Here is a 22,196-nt window from a genome sequence, read left to right on the forward strand (position 1 = left end):
TGGGAGTGATTTTTCAGTCAGAGGAGTCCCATTCGAAAACTCCTCTTCCAGTACATTATAAGGGAGGTGATGAGGACTGTCCTGCTGTCCCTTCGCAAGCTGTTCGTGCAACTGGGTAATAGTGGGTTAGGCCAACCCAGAGAGCAGGTGAATGCGGCGGCAAGCAGAGAGAGAGTGCTCTCTTGGGAGCTCACCAATTTAGTTCAGCCCCAAATTCCACCACCCAAATCATATTGTGGAGACATCAAAATTGTCTATGGCAAAACAAACTGGTTTTGTAAGGCAGGCACCTGTGTTTTTGGTCCTGGATTCGGCGGCCATATAGAGAAACACACTAAACCCAAACATTTCTGGAAACTAGACATTCGGGGGAGTCCACAGAGGTGTGACTTGTGTGGATTCCCCAAAGTTTTCTTACCCAGAATACCCTGCAAAGCTGAAATGTTGAAAAAAAACTCTATTTTTCTCGCATTTCTGTCACACAAACTACAGGAATATGCTGGGATCCACAACATTCCTACCACCCAGTGACTCCTCACCTGTCCTGATAAAAACACTACCCCACTTGAGTGCCTACACCTAGTGCCTGTGTCAGGAATGGATCACCCCAGGGTCAACAGCTGCCTCACGTAAGGACCAACATTGACCGTTGTGTGATCTATTCCTGTCGCAGGCACCAGGCCTAACCACACAAGTGAGGTATCATATTTATCGGGAGACTTGGGGGAACGCTGGGTGGAAGGAAATTTGTGGCTCCCCTCAGATTCCAGAACTTTCTGTCACCGAAATGTGTGGAAAACGTGGTATTTTAGCCACATTTTGAGGTTTGCAAAGGATTCTGGGTAACAGAACCTGGTCCGAGCCCCACAAGTCACCTCATCTTGGATTCCCCTGGGTTTCTAGTTTTCAAAAATTTGCTGGTTTGCTAGGTTTCCCCAGGTGCCGGCTGAGCTAGAGGCCAAAATCCACAGGTAGGCACTGTTTTCTATGAAAAAATTTGATGTGTCCACGTTCTGTTTTGGGGCATTTCCTGTCGCGGGCGCTAGGCCTACCCACACAAGTGAGGTATCATTTTTATCGGGAGACTTAGGGGAACTCCGGGTGGAAGGAAATTTGTGGCTCCTCTCAGATTCCAGAACTTTCTGTCACCGAAATGTGAGGAAAACTTGTTTTTTTGGCCACTTTTTGAGGTTTGCAAAGGATTCTGGGTAACAGAACCTGGTCCGAGCCCCACAAGTCACCTCATCTTGGATTCCCCTGGGTTTCTAGTTTTCAAAAATGTGCTGGTTTGCTAGGTTTCCCCAGGTGCCGGCTGAGCTAGAGGCCAAAATCCACAGGTAGGCACTGTTTTCTATGAAAAAATTTGATGTGTCCACGTTCTGTTTTGGGGCATTTCCTGTCGCGGGCGCTAGGCCTACCCACACAAGTGAGGTATCATTTTTATCGGGAGACTTAGGGGAACGCCGGGTGGAAGGAAATTTGTGGCTCCTCTCAGATTCCAGAACTTTCTGTCACCGAAATGTGAGGAAAACTTGTTTTTTTGGCCACTTTTTGAGGTTTGCAAAGGATTCTGGGTAACAGAACCTGGTCCGAGCCCCGCAAGTCACCCCTCCTTGGATTCCCCTAGGTCTCTAGTTTTCAGAAATGCACAGGTTTGGTAGGTTTCCCTATGTGCCGGCTGAGCTAGAGGCCAAAATCTACAGGTAGGCACTTCTCAAAAAACACCTCTGTTTTCTTCCAAAAATTTGGATGTGTCCACGTTGCGCTTTGGGGCGTTTCCTGTCGCGGGCGCTAGGCCTACCCACACAAGTGAGGTATCATTTTTATCGGGAGACTTAGGGGAACGCCGGGTGGAAGGAAATTTGTGGCTCCTCTCAGATTCCAGAATTTTCTGTCACCGAAATGTGAGGAAAACTTGTTTTTTTGGCCACTTTTTGAGGTTTGCAAAGGATTCTGGGTAACAGAACCTGGTCCGAGCCCCGCAAGTCACCCCTCCTTGGATTCTCCTAGGTCTCTAGTTTTCAGAAATGCACAGGTTTGGTAGGTTTCCCTATGTGCCGGCTGAGCTAGAGGCCAAAATCTACAGGTAGGCACTTCTCAAAAAACACCTCTGTTTTCTTCCAAAAATTTGGATGTGTCCACGTTGCGCTTTGGGGCGTTTCCTGTCGCGGGCGCTAGGCCTACCCACACAAGTGAGGTATCATTTTTATCGGGAGACTTGGGGGAACGCCGGGTGGAAGGAAATTTGTGGCTCCTCTCAGATTCCAGAACTTTCTGTCACCAAAATGTGAGGAAAACTTGTTTTTTTAGCCACTTTTTGAGGTTTGCAAAGGATTCTGGGTAACAGAACCTGGTCCGAGCCCCGCGAGTCACCCCTCCTTGGATTGCCCTAGGTCTCTAGTTTTCAGAAATGCACAGGTTTGGTAGGTTTCCCTAGGTGCCGGCTGAGCTAGAGGCCAAAATCTACAGGTAGGCACTTCTCAAAAAACACCTCTGTTTTCTTCCAAAAATTTTGATGTGTCCACGTTGCGCTTTGGGGCGTTTCCTGTCGCGGGCGCTAGGCCTACCCACACAAGTGAGGTATCATTTTTATCGGGAGACTTGGGGGAACGCCGGGTAGAAGGAAATTTGTGGCTCCTCTCAGATTCCAGAACTTTCTGTCACCGAAATGTGAGGAAAACTTGTTTTTTTAGCCACTTTTTGAGGTTTGCAAAGGATTCTGGGTAACAGAACCTGGTCCGAGCCCCGCGAGTCACCCCTCCTTGGATTGCCCTAGGTCTCTAGTTTTCAGAAATGCACAGGTTTGGTAGGTTTCCTTAGGTGCCGGCTGAGCTAGAGGCCAAAATCTACAGGTAGGCACTTCTCAAAAAACACCTCTGTTTTCTTCCAAAAATTTTGATGTGTCCACGTTGCGCTTTGGGGCGTTTCCTGTCGCAGGCGCTAGGCCTACCCACACAAGTGAGGTATCATTTTTATCGGGAGACTTGGGGGAACGCCAGGTGGAAGGAAATTTGTGGCTCCTCTCAGATTCCAGAACTTTCTGTCACCGAAATGTGAGGAAAACTTGTTTTTTTTAGCCACTTTTTGAGGTTTGCAAAGGATTCTGGGTAACAGAACCTGGTCCGAGCCCCGCAAGTCACCCCTCCTTGGATTCCCCTAGGTCTCTAGTTTTCAGAAATGCACAGGTTTGGTAGGTTTCCCTATGTGCCGGCTGAGCTAGAGGCCAAAATCTACAGGTAGGCACTTTGGAAAAAACAGCTGTGTTTTCTATAAAAAAAATAGGATGTGTCCATGTTGTGTTTTGGGGCATTTCCTGTTGCGGGCACTAGGCCTACCCACACAAGTGAGGTATCATTTTTATCGGGAGACTTGGGGGAACACAGAATAGCAAAACAAGTGTTATTGCCCCTTATCTTTCTCGACATTTTTTCCTTCCAAATATAAGAGAGTGTGTAAAAAAGACATCTATTTGAGAAATGCCCTGCAATTCACATGCTAGTATGGGCACCTCGGAATTCAGCGATGTGCAAATAACCACTGCTCCTCAAAACCTTATCTTGATCCCATTTTGGAAATGCAAAGGTTTTCTTGATACCTCTTTTTCACTCTTCATATTTCAGCAAATGAATTGCTGTATACCCAGTATAGAATGAAAACCAACTGCAGGGTGCAGCTCATTTATTGGCTCTGGGTACCTAGGGTTCTTGATGAACCTACAAGCCCTTTATATCCCCGCAACCAGAAGAGTCCAGCAGACAAAACGGTATATTGCTTTCAGAAATCTGACATCGCAGGAAAAAGTTACAGAGTAAAACATAAAGAAAAATGGCTGTTGTTTTCAGCTCAATTTCAATATTTTTTTATTTCAGCTGTTATTTTCTGTAGGAAAACCTTGTAGGATCTACACAAATGACCCCTTGCTGAATTCAGAATTTTGTCTAGTTTTCAGAAATGTTTAGCATTCCGGGATCCAGCATTGGTTTCACACCCATTCCTGTCACTAACTGGAAGGAGGCTGAAAGCACCAAATATAGTAGAAATGGGGTATGTCCCAGTAAAATGCCAAATTTGTGTTGAAAAATTTGGTTTTCTGATTCAAGTCTGCCCGTTCCTGAAAGGTGGGAAGATAGTGATTTCAGCACCAGAAACCCTTTGTTGATGGCATTTTCAGGGAAAAAACCACAAGCCTTCTTCGGCAGCCCTTTTTTCCCATTTTTTGGAAAAAACTAAATTTTCACTGTATTTTGGCTATTTTCTTGGTCTCCTCCAGGGGAAACCACCAACTCTGGGTACCATTAGAATCCCTAGGATGTTGGAAAAAAAGGACGCAAATTTGGCGTGGTTAGCTTATGTGGACAAAAAGTTATGAAGCCCTAAGCGCGAACTACCCCAAATAGCCAAAAAAGGGCTCAGCACTGGGGGGGGAAAGGCCCAGCAGCTAAGGGGTTAAGGAAAACGGGCTGCATAACAAAAAAAACTGCTTTATTGAAAAGCAATCACAGACATGGTGGTCTGCTGTCTCCAGCAGGCCACCATTCACGAGGGGGTTGCAAATTGCGCCCCACCTCATGATTATTCATGATGTGGGCATTTGCGAAGCCCTTGCGAATCACAGATGGTGTCAAGGACACCATCCTACATTCGGATTTGCGACTCGCAATTTGCAGGTCACAAATCTGAACCTACCTACTTGTGGCCCCAAATTCTTAAATAAAGTCACAAAAGTGCACCCGTGGTATATGTTGTACCCCTATAAAATATTTGTGAACTGTATTTTAGCATGGGTAAATACGATGTGTAGATTTGCTCATGTGAAAATCTATTGAGCATTTGCAAGTTCATTTTCCCTCCAGCCACTTTCTTCCCAACCCTGGAAGAAGTTCTAATTCTGCCATTTTCAGGAGTAAATGTCCAACCTTTCTTATTATGGGAAAATATTAGAGAGAAGCTAGTAAAAATCTTTAAAACATGCAGGTTAGTAGGTTTGCAGACTCAAAGGCATTCCTGCCCTGGAACTATTGCTTACTGCTTCCTCCAGCCCCAGTATGCAGATCTGCAGAAAGGTGGCAAAATAAGGAAATTGCTACAGTAGGGATTGAAACTCCAAGTATTCAAGCCCTACTATGGTAGTAGCCCTGGCATAATCAGAGAGGCTATTAACTGCTGCCATAATTTGTCGCCACACTACATGGCACCAAAGGGACAAGTAGATCTTTTTACAGGACAAGTAGATTTGAGAAGCAACCTGTCCCCTGGACAAGTAGATATTTTAATAAATTCCACACCCCTGTGCACCTTAGTCAGTTGGCCCCTTGCTGACCTTCTTATCTCTTCTCACATCAAAGGGCTGAGGCTTGTATTTGTTTCCTCCTCCTGAGGTGTGAGAGCACTGTTCCGGGCTTCCGGGATGTGGTCACCATGTTTTGTCACTAAAGCGGGCTGTATCCTTGGCCAAGCCCGCTGCTCGTTCCTCTCTGAGTTAACATCTGCAGTGAGCTGACTTATTTGTGTTCCCCCTTTGTATATTTCAGATATTTGGAAGTGAGAATTAGGTAGATAGTAGTGCATAGCAGACCCTTAGTTGGGGTTTTTTCCCTCCTCCTTTTCCTCTCAATTTGAATTCAAATATGTAATATCAGTATTTCAACATCGTGGATAAGGGTATGACAAGGTATGATAGTGCCTTTCATTAATTGTTTTTATAATGCATTGATAAAAACACTTATGGATATTGTATTTTTTTTTCTTACTGTACTTTTATTGACTATTTACTTGGATCATATTAAAGTTTATTCTGATTGTATCAAGTGCACCCTAACCGCTGACAGAGAATACAAAGCATGATTGTATCAGTTGCACTTCTGAAAGAGAAAAAAAGCATGATTGTGTCAGCTGCAGCTCTGACAGAGAACACAAATCGTGTTTGTAGCAGGTGAACCTATAATGGAGAACACAAAGCATGACCAGTCACGGGGCGCAGAAGGAGCGGGGCGGCGCTCTGTGGGGGGTGCAGAAGTTTAATAAACATTTTAAAAAAACAAAAAAACACTTACCTGCATGCCGCAGCGCCTCTCCACTCCTGTGTGTCCTCTGCTTCTTTGCTGCAGGCACAGGTTCCCAGACTGCCCTGCAGCCAATCCTGACGCTGCTCAGAGCAGCATCAGGATTGGCTGGGAGCACCCAGCCAGGGCACTCCCAGGCAGACTGGGAGCCTGTGCATGCTTTCTCCAGCCCGACAACTGTGTTGCTGGGCTGGAGAGAGCCTACTGTGCATGTGTGTTTGGCCGGATGGAGACGGCTGTCCAAACACACATGCTCTCTGAGGGGGAGTGCTGTGCGCTCTACCTCACTGCTCGTCACCCCTTCGACCCGTCCCTTTACAAGAAAACAACAATAATAATGGTAATAAATGCATTTTTTTAAGCACACTTCTTAAAAAATGGACGTAGAGCTCCTCTGGTGGCGAATTAAAATCCTTCTGGGCACGAGCACACCTCTAGAAAAGATTACAAATGGTAAGGAGGGTGGGTCAGGGACATACACAGTGCAAACCTTGATTTGGTTACACTTATGTTAGAGAAGGTTGTGTAAGACTGCATTGGGCATACCTGCTGCAGAGAACGCAGTCGGTCCTTCTGATAGCCGTATGCACAGCAGGGAGCACAAAGAGGAATCGAACTGAGTGGTGTGCACAACTCGGATGGATGTACTAGGTCACTATATGTTCTGTACCTGAGATATGTCTGGTAACCATTGCAGCTGCACTTTGTATTTTGTGCTGTCCCCTTCTGACGTCCGGTGAGACCCCTCACTCAGTCACTTCAAATTGTCCTTCAAAACATTGGTTTACATGCCAAAACAACACATTTATGTGCTTAAATTAATGCTACCTCAAATCCGTTGTGCACACTTTATTCTATGCTTCCATGCCAACATATTTAAGTACGGCTGCAATAGCATGACTGTAAAGTTCCTGCATTATTAATAAGCAAATATTAAGCATTGCCAACCCAGTATAAAGCATACATTTCCGCAGAGACCACTCACCCTTTGTATTCTGTGACAGAGGTATTTCTGGCTCGCAGTGCAGTCACCCCTTGTGTTTGTGGCTAGCCTGCACCAGTGCCTCAAACAGTCGCTCTTTGTATCCACTCTGAGGTACCTCAGGCACCAGGTCCAGTCGCCACTGTAGTCTCTGGCAGAGGTGTATCTGGCACCCAATCCAGTCATTACTTCATGCCTCACAAAACAGACTGTCTGTTCATCACAGAACCCTGGATTTCCTCTGACACAACAACATCCTTGCTGAAATAGTGCCATGGAATTACTCTGTTCTGACTGAGCATGCTGTGAATCAAGCAGGAGGAAGTTTGGCGGTAACATGCAAATCCCACCTCAACCTCACGGCGCACTGAATTAAACCTCACAACGACCTTTTTCCTTCAAATTCAGTCTAATCCGGATACACGGCCTACAGGCTTTCAAGCAAGAGGCCAGATCCCTGTCACCATTACTAAATTTCCATAATGCTGTAGAAACCAGAAGACCCTTCTCTAGTGGGAATTTCAGTTTACTCGTAACAAATGGTTTCTGTTGGTGAAAGCTACTGGAAAAAAAAATATTTGCACATCCACTGAATTGATATGGAGAAAAGTCCAGTTGCATCTTGGAGACAATTATTTTTAGGTCCGGCATTAGCCAAGACCTTTAGATTTTACTCTAATAATATGAACAGTGTATTTGAAAAGGGTTTTTGGCGAGCCCTCTTCATCTGTTGGTCTGTGTCGTATCATTCAATTCTTCCCACTCAGTACAGCATGGGCATGGAGCAGTAGGTCAGCCCAATATATCAATTTGCTAACGTCACTGTGAGTAACAAGCATTGCCTAAGCAAGACAGGCTGGCAGCCTTTGGCTTATCAACCTCATACCTGCATCAGGTAAACTAAGGTCCCAGACATGCTTATACACACATCTGTCGCAGTAGTTACAAAACAGCATGCGGCACTGCATACCTGTACTTTTAACCTACAACTGAGCTTTTGCATTCTTGAGCAACTTTTCCAACCCACACTTCAATACGTGCAAGTCGCTTCTCATCCCCGTATCCCAAACACAACCTTACCTCTGCCACATACGTTCTTAATCCACTCTGTGCTCTGTGGTTGTTTTGTAACAGACGTGTCCCTGGACTGTCTCCGTGGCTGTCTTGCTGTTGGTGTAAGGCTTCTGTGCTGTGACAAGAGCCAGTGGCAAGGTTTGTTGGAGGAGATGCATTAGATGCTGTCACATGTACTCCCATTGGGTGGGATTTTGTAATGCTAATTAGCACTTGATTAATATACAGTCTGCCATTAGTATGGCCTGACAGAGTTTTTTGGTTGTCCAGGATCTGGCTTTCCATGCGCGTCCATTGCAGACCGCAGTACTATTCGGGTTTGTGGAGGTGTACCGTCAGTAGGTTGAGTATGTCAGTTTTAATGTGTTGTAGGGTTTTTTGGTGGGTAAGATGGGAGTACTGAACCAAATTGCTTAATTAATTTCTGTTTACTTATATGGGCCCTTGCTGTCCAGCAAATGTGTTGAACACAGCTGGCAATAGGTGCCAAGTGCTGTTGGATGGGTTGTTAACTATATGTATATTGGGACTGTATTGGATGTATGTTAAAGTTGTGGCTTGTTAAGGGCTGTTGTAAAGCGCATAGTGGTATATGTTGGTGGGCACTGTGTTGTGGGTCTGTGGACAGCCAACTACAGGACATGTTTGTGCGGAGTTCATTTAATGTATGCCGTAGGAGATTGTGTTACTGTGTGCCAATGGGGCCAGATGACGGTGAATGAAGGCAGAGCTGGGCTATGCTTTACGCTTGTGGTAGGGTGTGTTCAAACGGGCACTAATGGACTAATCTTTTGGAGAATCTCAAGAAATGTTAAAGTAGTCCTGAAAGTCGAAGTTAAAATGGAGTAAATAGCAGCCTGTTACAGTGAAGAACCTGCTTTGCATGCTGAGAAGGCAGATAAACTCTGAACCTGTTGACCAGTTTCCCAGACGAGAGTGTATGCTTGAGTGCTGGAAATGTTTTGTGTGTATTAATTTTCATAGTAGATGTGTAGTTTAAGCATGGAGTGCACCGAAGTGTGGTGTGCACCAGCTAATAGTTGTATTCGTACTGTGGGTACATATCACAATATATTGGTTGTGCATCAGTATGTTGTGTGGGATCACAGTTTTGTGTGGACCACATTCATCATCCGTTGTAGATGAAAAGTGGACAAGCCAACATGACATGAAGAATTTGTGGGAGGATGCTCATCGGATGCAACATGAACAATGACAACAGGGTTGTACTCGACTCGGTGTCTGGCATAAATCCTCACTTTGATGGACTTGCATACTAGCAAAGTGCTATCTCAGAAGGCCTAGGAACTAGTGACAGAATTGCTAGACCTTAAAGTGACTGGCATGTATGTGTCCGTCTTAGGTATTGCTAAATGGACAATGCTTGGCAGGAGTATCCCATGTAGGTGGGTGGTGGGACAGCAAAGGGACCCAAATCCTGAAGTCACACCCGCGTTAGTAGTAAAGAGATGAAAAGTATAGAAGGTTATTCAATGACATCCCTAAGAACGCTAGTAATATGGCGTTATTTCTTGAACTGTCCTGGAAATCCGTGGAACTGTATCATGTATTGTCTTGGATCTGTATGAGGTATTTTTATGCATTCTTCTGGTTCTGTGTGCTTTAATTTGTTATTGTTGATAAATTGAATTTTTATAGCCCACATTCTAACATTGGGATGCCTCTGTAGCAATGTTTGTACTAGACTTAGAAACATGGTACAGTTTCATACTAATGAAAGATAGTGTGTCAAACTAAATATCAAATAATTACGGGTATCCTGTATCTCTTTTACTGGAAAAGTAGACATAACATCAGCAAAACCACAGGTGGGTGCTTTGATATCTAATATCGTGTGCGTTCATCAGGACACAATACCGCAGGATTTGTAGATCAGCAACAAAAGGTAAACCACCGCCTTATTTTGTTTAGAAAATCTATATCATGATGAACCCATCTGATCTGATGAGGCAGATGGCCCGGTTTCAGTGCTGCGCTTTGCGCCCTTGACTGGTGAAGTGGTAGCTGGTGGTTTCATCTCACCTGGGTAGGTAAGGAGGCTTCTCTAGTATGCGGGTTGTACCTGTGGGTGAGAGATGACTTTCCTCTCGCTTTCCTGGTCAGAACCCAGAAAAAGAATAGGCCGCGATTTCCTTCAGGCACGCTCCTTTGAAAATTCGGTCGGGCTAGGAAAAGTGAGTGATACTTACCGAAGGGTCACATGACGTGAATGACCTTGCGCCAGGCCAACCCAGCTTTCGTAGGCGTGCGTGCATCTGGCCTGCTGTCGCTGCAGTATACTTTTCACCAGGTCTAGGCCCACTGCTCGAGTAACATTCCAGGCAGAGGTTGAAATTGCAGTAATGGTAGGTACTCATTTCCCGAGAGTACCTGTGTGCTACTGAGGAGTGCTGGTACTCTTATATTAAAAGTATTGAACCCCCACTGAGAAGAGCAGGGACTGTACCTTTAAAATGAAGGAAGTGCAGGTACTCAGTACCTGTGAGTGCCTTCTCATTTAAAGAGTTGTTTCGATGTCGTGTGATAGGAATTGTTCCTGAAACGTCGATACGACTGCGTCATCAGTTTGGGCTTCAGCGCTTCTCTGCAGCGTTCCTTTCCCCTGTGTTTTCCAGATTTCGCTGGATGAGCGTATGTTTACACAAGGGTTTCAGAACCCAGGACGTGTTACCTTATCGCGCTTCCCATCTTTGTCATGCTCCGTTCACGTTTAACTTTGTAATTGCTACTCAGCAGCACTATAGCAACATTGATTTTATTTATTTATTTATTTAATTCTGTCCCAAGGACCCGCTTAGAAACCACGACTGGTACAGGTGATAAATCCAGAATAAAAGTGAATTGGCTAGCATTGCTCCTCTCCCCGTGATCACAGATTGGTGGCCAGCGCGGGCCTGCACGTGCTGCAGGGCTGCTGACGTCACGAGCTAGGTAGATCTTCTTTCTCTCCGGGGCGCGGTCGCCGGTCACGCCATGGGTCCGGAATGAGGCTGCTGAGGCATTGAAGCACAAAGGGCGCGCGCACCGGGCGTGGCCACGAGGCCGCGTTGTTTCCCGGTCCAGGCACTAAGATTGGGAGTTGTCCGGAAACATAATGTATGTGGAAAGGTTGCAAAGGCTTGCTAGTTGCCCTGCAGCCTGTGACCAACTGCAGCATTATCTTATGAAGGCCTTGTTGGAATGTACCCATTCTCGTTTGTGTTGTACGATTACAACACAAGAGTTTTACCATAAGATTACAAAACCTTTGAGTCATCGTAAGATCACACTGTGTGCCAGTGCTGTATGAATTGTATTCTGCTAAAACGGCGCAGGTGCTTTTGGGCGTGGTACACATGGACGGTGTTGGAAGGGATGGGAATGAATAAAATATATGGGCGAATGTTTGCAGCACTCTCCAATAATTTTCTCAACACGGCTCTTACCAGCAAGTGGTCTCACGATGTTGTACGGGATATAAGGATGCAAATGCAGCAAGAAAAATAGTATCTTTTTGTTATACTGTGAGCAGAATGACTTCTATGCACGTGAGCCTCATTACCAGTGACAGATATGTAATCGCTGATCTGTAGGCTGAAGTTTTCTGTGGCAGCGCTCGCTAACTTATGCCACGTGCCCTTTTCCCACTTGCCGGGTCCAGTGCCTTAGAAGTAGCCACTCGTGACCTAGACAAGGACAGATCACTAGAAGATACCCTTCTCGAACGGACTCATTATGCCACTTCAGACAGAAACCACCCACATGCAAATAAGCCTTGCTGCTGCTCTCGTTAGAACGGGCCTATCCAAATCGCAGACGGAACTCTGATCGGGAACACAAGCAACCCTTGGTCGCTTTCGACCTGGGCAGGCCTATCAGTGAGATTCAGTTTGCATCCTCTGGCCCAGTGAACGCGGGACCAACTTTCAAGCCTACCCTCACACAAAGAGGAAAACACAGTCATGGATGGAATGCTTGTAAAATCCTCAGCTTCTGCAGTAGCCCGGACCGCATTCCAATTCATCATTTACAAAATGCACGTGATGAAGCACTTGGTACTAACAAAAAAGCATTTTGAAGAGCCTTCATGCAGAGCACTCAAGTTTCCCAGTTCCACGTAGGAGTAGCTTATCAAGTTAAAGTTTATTTCTTTGTCTTCCCAGGTTCGCAACCCTAAGGAATAATGATAGTATTTAATGATGTGTGTGCCTTGTGTGTTAAAACGGTGTTAAACTAGAAATAGGTGTGAAAGTTTGTACCTTCTTTCAGCCTCCCCGAAAACACTCCAAATCTGTCTTCTAAACCATATAACTCCTGTCTCTCTTACAGAAAGACCTGGTCTATACCATTGGGGAGAGTGCAGCCCTGGGAGCCGCCGGCACAATTTTTTGGGGTGATGCAAACTACACTCGGAGCAAGGTGGGTACTACAGAAAGAACTCGACAGTGCCTACTACCAATGGTCTCTAAACTATTTTTTGAGTTTTCTGTGGCATAACTAAACACGAAGATTCAACAATGAAAGCAATTACTAAGTAATAAAGAGAAATAAAGACTTTTTTGATCCTTCAGACCAGCTGAAAGGAGGGGCCTCAGTAACTTTGGGGGTGCAAAATTACTTCTGTTTAAGCACTCAGTGAGTGTGCATGTGTTTTCTAGCTGTCTCCCTAGTGTGCCCCCCCCCCCTCCGTGCTGCTCTCTCACCCATGTGGTTCTCCACTGGACCCACCTGTGATGTGCGTGCTCTCATGTGCTCCCCCTGCCTATGTTGCTTTCTTGCACTTGTGCTTCTCCCCCCTCTGAGCTGCATGCTGCCCTCTTTGTCTGTCACACGTTTGCTTTCTTCCCACCCTCAGTGCCCCACGTTGCTCTTCCTCTTGCCTGTTTTCTCCCCTCCTGCCCTCCATCTTACCCCCCCTCCCCGAGTTGCTTCCCCCACCTGCTTTGCCCTGATGTTGTTTCTGTGTCCCCGCCTATGTCTGCTTCCCTTCTTATTTGCTGATCATAGTTGGATCGACAAATGAAAAGAAAACAAAAAATAGCCCATATAATTTTCTAAGTGCTAGTGTTCGATAGGCCTTTATTCCTTATTTAGCAATGCTATGCAGCATCGAGGATGCTGTACAGCATGGCTAAAAGGTATTGACAAAGCCAAAGGTAAGATCTTTTGGCTTTACCCGTGCTTGTTTATTTCTGGCATTAGGTAAGACCTTTTGATTTTACTAAAATTATATTCTTATAGCAACTTTCAGCCAGCCCTTTTCATCCTTTGGTCTGTTGTTGTGTCATTCGCATTTTACTTCTGCCCACTGGAGCATACATCATGGGCCAGGGGGTTAGCTCTTTCCAGCCGTTTCATTTTACTGTGATTGTGAGTGAAAGGGTGACTGTGTTATGCTCTTTCACAAGAGCACGTCCACAGACAGTAGTTCCCTTCAGTGGCAAAGGCTACTATTGCAATGTAAGCTTTTTTTAAATCAAAAATGTATTTTTGCTTTCAGCATTTTTTTTTATTTATATAGACAACGACCCGTCAGCTCACCAAAAATACAGTTTTGCGTAAGCCATGACAAAAAGAAGCATCGACAAAGCAAAAAGATTGGCAGTCAAAGCCAGATCTATTGACTTTTTTTTATTATGCAATATAACCTTTCCCTGCTGTTGTGCATACATGTTAGTAGCAATGTGCTAATAGGGTGCTCACTTTGTCTATTTGCTTCCAATCTAGGAGACCTGTGGACTAATCAAAGATTACCTGGACCAAGACTTGGGCCGCTACATCGTAAACGTCACTAAGGCAGCGCACCTGTGCAGTACTGTCCGTTGCCATGGCAATGGACGTTGCCTGCGCCAGAATAATCACTCCAATGCCTACCTCCACCTCAACAGTGCCAGTTTCCGCATTGAGCGCCAGGGATCAGGCTCACAGCTGGAGGCAGTTGGAGAGCCCTCGCCCGCTGATCTTGATCAGTTTTGGACCCAGTTTCAGTGCCAGTGTTATGTTGGGTGGCATGGAGGAAGTTGTGAAAATAAGATTGGGGCTAAAGGTAGAGCTGCAGTATGGGGCTCTTTAAATGTCGTATCACTGTTGGCAATGACTTTGTTGGTGTTCCTTTGCTAGCCCAAGTGGAAGTGGAAGAGGGCACCTCATGCCTGCTTCAGGTAAATGCTGCTCGGATGTCAACATGGCTATGGAATGAGCATTCACGTGGCGGCATTCCCAGGGGAAGTGGAGATTACCGGATCCTCCGAGTAGAGAAACCTTGAGTTCCACTTTATCCCCAAGGAGCCAAATGTTCAGTCTGTGGTCCTGAACCTTTCAAAATCAGCACTACCGGGACCCTCTCTGTGCCAAAACCCTCCCTTCTTGTTCCTGTTTCCAAAGGTTGATAGTGACTGAGGAATGTGGGACGACGACTAGGCCCCTGGATGGGCATAAGGATACAGACACCCTCTTCTCTAGGACAGTCTGTCCATCGGTAATAGGTTAATTGAGGCAGGCACGAGGCCATTGCACTTCATACACACTACAAGTACATAGAGCTTTTAAACTCCAGGGCCAGACTGCGCTGGAGTAGGCACTAAGGTACAGTGTCTTTCACAGCCAGGCCTAGCTGGCTCAGTTGATTGACAGAACAGTACAGAGCCTCACACATCTAAGACTGACAAATCTGAGGTTTGACCCTGTAATAGTCTGACACGAATTATCTAGATGGGGCATGAAACTGCAGTGTATCGTGGGGCCAGATTATTCTCCAGTACAAACACCAAACCATTTGAGTGTTCTCGTTGACATATGGAATGGCAGAGGGAGGCAGTAATAGCCACTATAAAATGCATTAGAAAGGAAACCTCCCCTTAATCACCCCTTGCCCACCTCCAGCCGCCATTTTAAGAGAATTTGCCTCAGAATCAAGGCACAAGCAAATGCTGTGAACATTCACATTTTCACAAAGGAGCGACCAATTTTAATTTAAATCTCAATGACAATTCATTGCAATAGCATCGTCTTTTAGTAGTATCTGTTGCTGAATGTTAAGGTGGCGGCCATGAGATGCAGATGGCTGAAGATGAAGGATTGGACAGGTCAGTGGACTGTAAATGCATTTAATCTCTGGCCTGTCACTGCTAATTTGACATTAGAATGAATGAATGAATCAATGAATGACACCTTGGTATACTGGCACTGAGAAAATTCGGAACTGGGGCAGAAGTGGAGATTCGGATATTAACTAAAAAACACATTTTTTTATCACCAAAAACAGTGCAATTTATACATTGTATGGATAAATGAAGCCTATTCCAGTGAGTGGTTCCAAAACAGAAACATCTAATGACCAGTCTGGATTAGCGGTGCTTTGTACACTTTCATCAGACTGGGGAGTAGAGCATAGTACGCAAGCAGGAACATAGAGAGCAGAAGGAGTGCTGATGTACCAGTAGCTTATTCCTGCTAAGGCTTTACGAACAGTGCATTAGAGTTACAAATAATTCACATATGTACAGTTAGCCAGTGAAATTTCAAGGGGTTAGTACATGTTAACAGTGTGCCTTGGCTCTATTAGTAAAATTTCCGGAAGTGAAACCTGCACAGGTGGACACTCTTTACCTTCACGTGAAAGGGAGGGGCTCTTGTATGCTTCACCTTCCATGCAGGGACAGGAGATGCACGCACATAATCGCACAATGGATGGCTGCAGGACACAAATGCATGACTCTTTAGTATAAGGCGGAAGTAGACATATGCCATATCCTACAGTGAAATAAAATATCACTGCGCATTACCCTTTGCTGAAAGGCAGAACGAGGCATATCAACAATCCTACTGTGAAAGGCTGAGAGATCTGGCCCAATTTCAGTCAAGTGAAAGCTGGAACGGTCTCACTTTCTTTCTCCATTGTGGAAGGAGAAGCAATAATGATTGCCCCTAAATCTGGGATTAGAAATGTTTGTCCTGCAGTGCATCACTGGGACTTTTTAGAATGTGCCTTCCATCAAGATCCGAGGGCAGAGGACTACTTTCCTGGTGAATTCTGGCCTTTGTTCAGACTGGTCAAGGTTTTATTTGGTGTTGCATTCTTATGCACCTCATCTGTTCGCTACAAAGGGGCTTTTAGTGCTGTTAACATCAACCATCTTAATTTTGTCATGATTATGTAGGGGTATTGCAGGGGGCATTAATTGTTAAAATCCATATGCTGGCTAGAAAGGCAAAGCAGGTTATATAGTTACTCTAGAAGCAGACTTTTCTCTTATCTCGACGTGCAAGCTTCAAGCATTGAACATGAGTTGAGAATGAGGATGTGATATGGGCAATCTTGAGAAACCTGTCTTTGTCCCTGAGACCATGCAAAGGTTTGTATTGAAACCTAGCAAAATCCTTGTTCTGCCTTTCTGGAAGGATCATTTGCTCTTCACATTGCAAGTGCGCATGGTAGAATTTGATTGAACACAATCCTGCTCGAAGATGGGTTTGTGTCTTTTTGTCCTTCAGGCATTGAGAATGGGACGTTTGTCCAGCAGGATTTAGAATGGGGGACTGTTCTTTTAGAAACGTTTTTTTTTTTGGGGGTAGATATTGAAATCGGGGCTATCCTGCAGGTACTGGGATTAGGCTGTTTGTCCTACAGGCAATGCGATAGGGATTTTATCCTGCAGGCGTTGAGATTTGTGCTTTCCGTCACACGAAGGTGGTATGAAAGCTCTTTTTCTGCGTTGAGTAGAATGGGGTGTCTTTCTCTTGTACTGGTGAATCCTGGCGTGGACCAACCTTCTTCTGTTTTAGGAAGGAGAGCCACCATTGATCACTGTTCACCGATTCTGTTTTCCACCTGTGAACTGGGTGAGAAGGAAGTGGAGCAATCCCACTCCAGCTGGAAGTGCTGGGATGGATGGAAAGCGGTATGGGCATGTTTGGATTTCTCTTAAAAGGGAATTGGAGGGGATCCTGCTTTGTGGTTTACTTTTACTATGAGAAGTCTGAATAACTGTTCATAGACTAACAAGGGTAAGCAGGGTAAGGATTAGGAGCGAGGAGTAAAGTTTGTTATTAACCACTTGTAGGAGTCCATCGATACCCCTCACAACCCTAACACCTCTGTACCCACGGAGACCCCACCTGAAGAAACAGGAATGACCCGTGAACATTATTTATACCGCCAAACCTCATTCCACAGTTCCTAGTTCTGATATGCAGTGTAGTTCTAGTGTGTGGTGCGCTTATCCAAATTGTATTGAATTTGCAATTTTGTAAAGCGATTTGAATTAAAAACAACAAGAGTCACAGTTTCTTAATTAATTTTTGTTGCCTCCGTTTTGATTACTTGAATTCTGAGGTGTAGAGAAAGGCTGGTGTGTAAACTCTTTAAATCCACACATGACTGAAATATGGGAAAAAAGTTGATGCATTACTAAGTTCCTGTTGGTTACGTGGTCTGTGCGTCTTTAAAGCTTACAGTAGTACAAAACAATGAAACAACTTTTATTTATCTTCAGCGCTAGAACACTGAGGGGGAAAATAACTTTTCTGCATTTTAATTTTTTTACAGCGCTTACAGATGACTTAATAGTACCTCAATATATTCGTCTTTAGGTATTAACTTATTCCAACAACATGACATGTTGCAGGAGAAGTTTGATGCATTGTCACTGTGGTGCCCACATTTCCAATTTTTGCACTTCTATCGCAACACCCATACCTGCAGTCCCATTACTGGTACAAAAGAGGGCAACTTATCACCATGCTGGTGGGCATGTCTGCACAGTATAGACTCTTCTCATGAAGTTCATTACAGATCTTCGAATTTGTGACCACTCTCCACAACCATGGCACACCACATGGTGTATGCAAACTGGTCATGACTAAACACTTACTACTTTCTGATCCCAATCCAAGCTGGCCGCTGCGCACATCAGTCACCTACTTAAATGCGTTTGAGATGTCTGCTTAACTGGATCCAAGGTGGCAGCAGACTCATGTATGTGAAAAGAGGAACCTCGATGTATGAAAACTTCTCGTCTTGATTGGACAGAGTATGAACACTTTGCATAAAGCTTTGCTGCATTCCCAGTTCTTCGTTTGATCATCTGATTTCCCTTCCTTTCCTGTCATAAACTTTGAATTTGCTGCCAGGGGCTTCCTCTGTCGCATCACACGGACAAATGCATTCATTTTAATTTCAAAATGTAACATACCTGGTTAAGACCAGACCAGGTTACACGGATAAACCGGGCTTATCTTTGGTGTAACACAACCCCTTCATCATATTAATAACGCTAATAAATAATAGTCCTATTCTCACATACATAAGAAAAAATACGCTAATAGATTCCCACAATTTTGAGCCCTTTAAAAAAAAAAAAAATTACTTTTTATAGCACGCTATGCTATACTCCTCTCGTTTCTGAGCATTGTACATAGTTGCTGTTACTAATGCCTACTTTACTGGTACTCAGGTCACTGAATCTGGATGGCTATACTTGCAGAGTTTTGAACTTGTCATCTGCTGGTCAACACATCTCTCATTGAGTCACATTTAGGGCAGTGGGGCATTCTGACTGGTGCACCAAGCTTTGATTTCAAATTGTACTCCTGATCTGTCTAGAGCACAAGTTGTGAACTTTTTGCACATTGATTCTCTGTGAGGAAAACATTTTTGTCGAAATATAAACCACATCCTCAATATCTCCCAAAAAACTTAGTGTGTACAGTGGTCTTTCTCGCTCTAGATATCTTCTCCTCACAGGAGTTTTTACTCCAGGGCAGGAAGCAGCTCCAACATTTTTTGAATATACAGAAAACACAGATGTTTGTGGATGTTGATCAATTTTTGCAGATGCACCTCTCTTGGAATGCACCTGATCTACCAAAATCCTAAAATACATAAGAACCAATAATCCGTCATAAAGTTAAGTTGCCCACCCTCATAAGTACGAAACAAAGGTGTAACTGCTAAGAAAAGGTAGGATTTGGGCCTACCGATAGTCCTAAAAACTGTGAACAGAGATATTATTCTTAGCTCTGCCACTAAAGAGGACTCTTTATGTAATAGGCTTCAAAAAGAAAAATTATATACAACCTCTCAGTAAGAAAAAAACACATTTCAAGAACAGTGTCTGCCGGGATGGTATTGTCCTTTTTTATTTTTCAAAGATTATTTGTTCAACTTTAATATTTGCAAGTTCGGACATTTGCTAAAGGTGCTTAGTTGATAAATCACTGATCTAAAGTTGCTTCTACTGGTTTTGCCCCAATAAATACATGTGGTTGTAATAGGGTGAATCTTACAGTAATGTCAATGAACCAGGAACACACTGCACAGTTTTCCCATATACATTTTCTATCCCATGTTCCTCGTATTTTATAACAACGACTTTAGGAAGGCTACTAAACCCTCCAAGTTCTTTAATTTTACTGTATTGATTGGAGCACACTATTTACTGTAGTAAAATTCCATTCTAAAAAAAAGAAAGACAAAGCAACCTTTGCTGAAATAATACTTAAAACCACAAGGGTGATCCCCACATTGCATTTGGTTTGTTATGTTCATCTAGTTGATGATCTGTAATCGTGCCGCACAATGATTTTTCACTGGTGTACGATTGAGGATAGAGGGGACATTTGGCTGAGATGTTTTCCCCGGCATTATACTGGTTGTAGCACTCATAGAAAAATAGGGGGTATAATTAAAACATTTTGAGCTTCTCAAGTGTCAGCAAACACACTGACTCAGCACCTTGTTTTAAGTATTGTTTTAAGGCATGCAGTTATTGCACCAAGAGAACAAATTTACACAAGAGAAAGATATGAATAATAGCTCATGCTTATACAAACCATTTATTATGTGAGAAGGCACATGAATATGGGACGTGGTTATGACAGTAATTGCAGTAGGCTGATTTTATGTTTGCATATGAATAATGTGATTTCATTTTTTCTGCCATAGTTGGCCCCTGTTCGGGCCCAAGAGCATAGGCCTTTAATTGGACCCCAAGGGTAAGATGTTAACTGCATGAAGTGTGACCTCAAGATGAAACATTATCGTACATGGTTTCGTTAAGGCTTGATTTCACAATGTGTACACTGCACAGCGTGAGTGCACAGTGACACATAACCTGTTTTTAGGACACCTACATTATTTGTTCTTTCTCTACACAGCTGTGTGGAACAAACACGAATGAAGACTTGGCCTACTTCTTGACCCTGTGATCCTAGGCGGGCACCTCCTTTGATACACTAATCTTGCGTCTGTAGTAAGAACAAAAAGACTCTGGTAAAAATGACTACCGCTCTCTATTCCATTCAAATAATATGTCTTTTTTTTATATTTTTTTTTATAAATCTCTTTATTGATTTTAACACAACCCGGTGGGAAGTGGCCACCATCCACAACAGATTACACATGAGACATAACAAACAGGTGTATCAGAATCTGTTGTCCAAGACACCGCCCTTAGCCCTTATGGGTTGAGAATTATGATCGGATAACAGTTGCTGACTCCCATTCGGTGTACACCCCTGCAATTCAGTCCTTACAATTCCTTGTGCCCATCTCGGGCTCTCACCAGGACTCACCCTCACAGGATATCCTCCTCTGTATGTTGCCAGGGTCCCTTGGGGCAACCTCTTGCCTGGTATTCCAATTTTTCAAGTTGCTTACACCAGTCAAGGTTAGATTCCCTGACCCGCTGCGTTGGCGTCTCACCTTGCCTAACAGTCTTTTTGGTATCTTTTTGTATGATGTTTTTAAGTATTTTAACATAAATTTTGAGCATGCATGGTCGACTTCCATAGAAACGGTAATTAATAAGCACAGCAGCAACTTAGCATTTCCATGGGATATTTAAAATGATGGTGGAAATTACAAACTTTTCTCCATCCAATTCACTTTTATTTTTACACTGGTGATCAGCGCTGTTTCACGTCATAGAGTGCTAATGAATAGGCATTTACTTGACATGTTGCAGATGACTGAAGGGGACACGGTAATTTTCCACACAAATGTCATTGTTAAAGTTAATGCATCTATGCAAGAACCTTGCTCAGTGGTCCACGGTGCAAGGAGGTGTTACTGGGCCCAACTGCGGGGTTGGGAGCCTTTTACTCCAGATGTCCCATGGCCTGCCCTGCATGAATCCTGAGCAACTGGGCTAAGTACCCCTTCAGCACTTGAGTCTCAGCTTGACTGAGTGTTAGCACAGGTTGAGCAGTTCAGGGCTTCTCAAGGGTAGGGGAGGTAGACACAGGGGGTCGAACTCAGGCTTACAGTTCAAAATACATGCAGCAGCTGTAATTAATGACTGATCAGTCAATTACTGGCTTTTAAGAACAAGCATTTGCACTGCAATAGGTCACTGTAAATGATAATGCCTTTTACCTATGTGTTTTGATTTGGAGTGTAGTGGATGTATGTCAGATGCCACATCAACCCTCCCAGGAATGTCGCTGCAGGAGAGCTGACACAACAAGGCTGCCGTCTTGGGAATGTTTTTGCCTCATTCCTACAGACCGGCTGTGATACCCTAGCGATGCAACCCTTTCTAATGTGTTTACCTAAACTTTTATAGCACCAAACAAGCCACAAAGGGGCACCTTCGTTGCATTTAGCCCTGAGAATGAGGGGGGTTAAAAGAGTTAGGAGCAAAGAAAAGGGTGCAGCCATATATTTCTTTGTGTTAAACTTTCAAAGGAATTATTCCTTTACATTGGCAATACCAGCCTAACGTTTGAAAACATTGACTTCATACAAAGAGAATAATGGAAGAGGCAGCTTACCTGAACAGGAGGCTTCAAATGTGTGCAGATTGGTGAAACAGAGCTTTAGTAGTAGATGGACTGACCGGATAGGTTCCAGAGGTGCGACATCTGTGACCTTGGGGTCAGTGTTTTATATGGAAATACAGAAGGGCTGGTACTCTGCATTCATTTAAAGCACTTCTTTGGATTAATAGTCTCACGACAGCCCTCGGCTCAGGACTGGACTCTGTAGAACAGATAAGCGTACCGGAATTTTCTGGGCCTTGACGATGCCTTGTCGATGCATAGATTTGTGCACTGGCTGATGGTTTTGAAGTGAGAAT

At 44.2% G+C, this 22,196-nt stretch overlaps 1 protein-coding gene across 3 annotated transcripts in view; it reads left to right on the forward strand.

Annotated features, from left to right (window-relative positions):
- Positions 1-17,415, forward strand: part of HYAL2 (hyaluronidase 2) — a 68,144-nt gene extending 50,729 nt beyond the window's left edge. For all 3 annotated transcript variants that reach the window (XM_069206806.1, XM_069206807.1, XM_069206805.1), the window contains exons 3-4: positions 12,448-12,537; positions 13,846-17,415. In XM_069206806.1, coding sequence (XP_069062907.1) covers positions 12,448-12,537; positions 13,846-14,238 — 483 coding nt within the window. In that variant the 3' untranslated portion in view covers positions 14,239-17,415. The remainder of the gene's footprint in view (positions 1-12,447; positions 12,538-13,845) is intronic.
- The last annotated feature ends 4,781 nt before the right edge of the window (positions 17,416-22,196 follow it).

Source organism: Pleurodeles waltl, chromosome 9, assembly GCF_031143425.1.
Source record: "Pleurodeles waltl isolate 20211129_DDA chromosome 9, aPleWal1.hap1.20221129, whole genome shotgun sequence".
NCBI lineage: Eukaryota > Metazoa > Chordata > Amphibia > Caudata > Salamandridae > Pleurodeles > Pleurodeles waltl.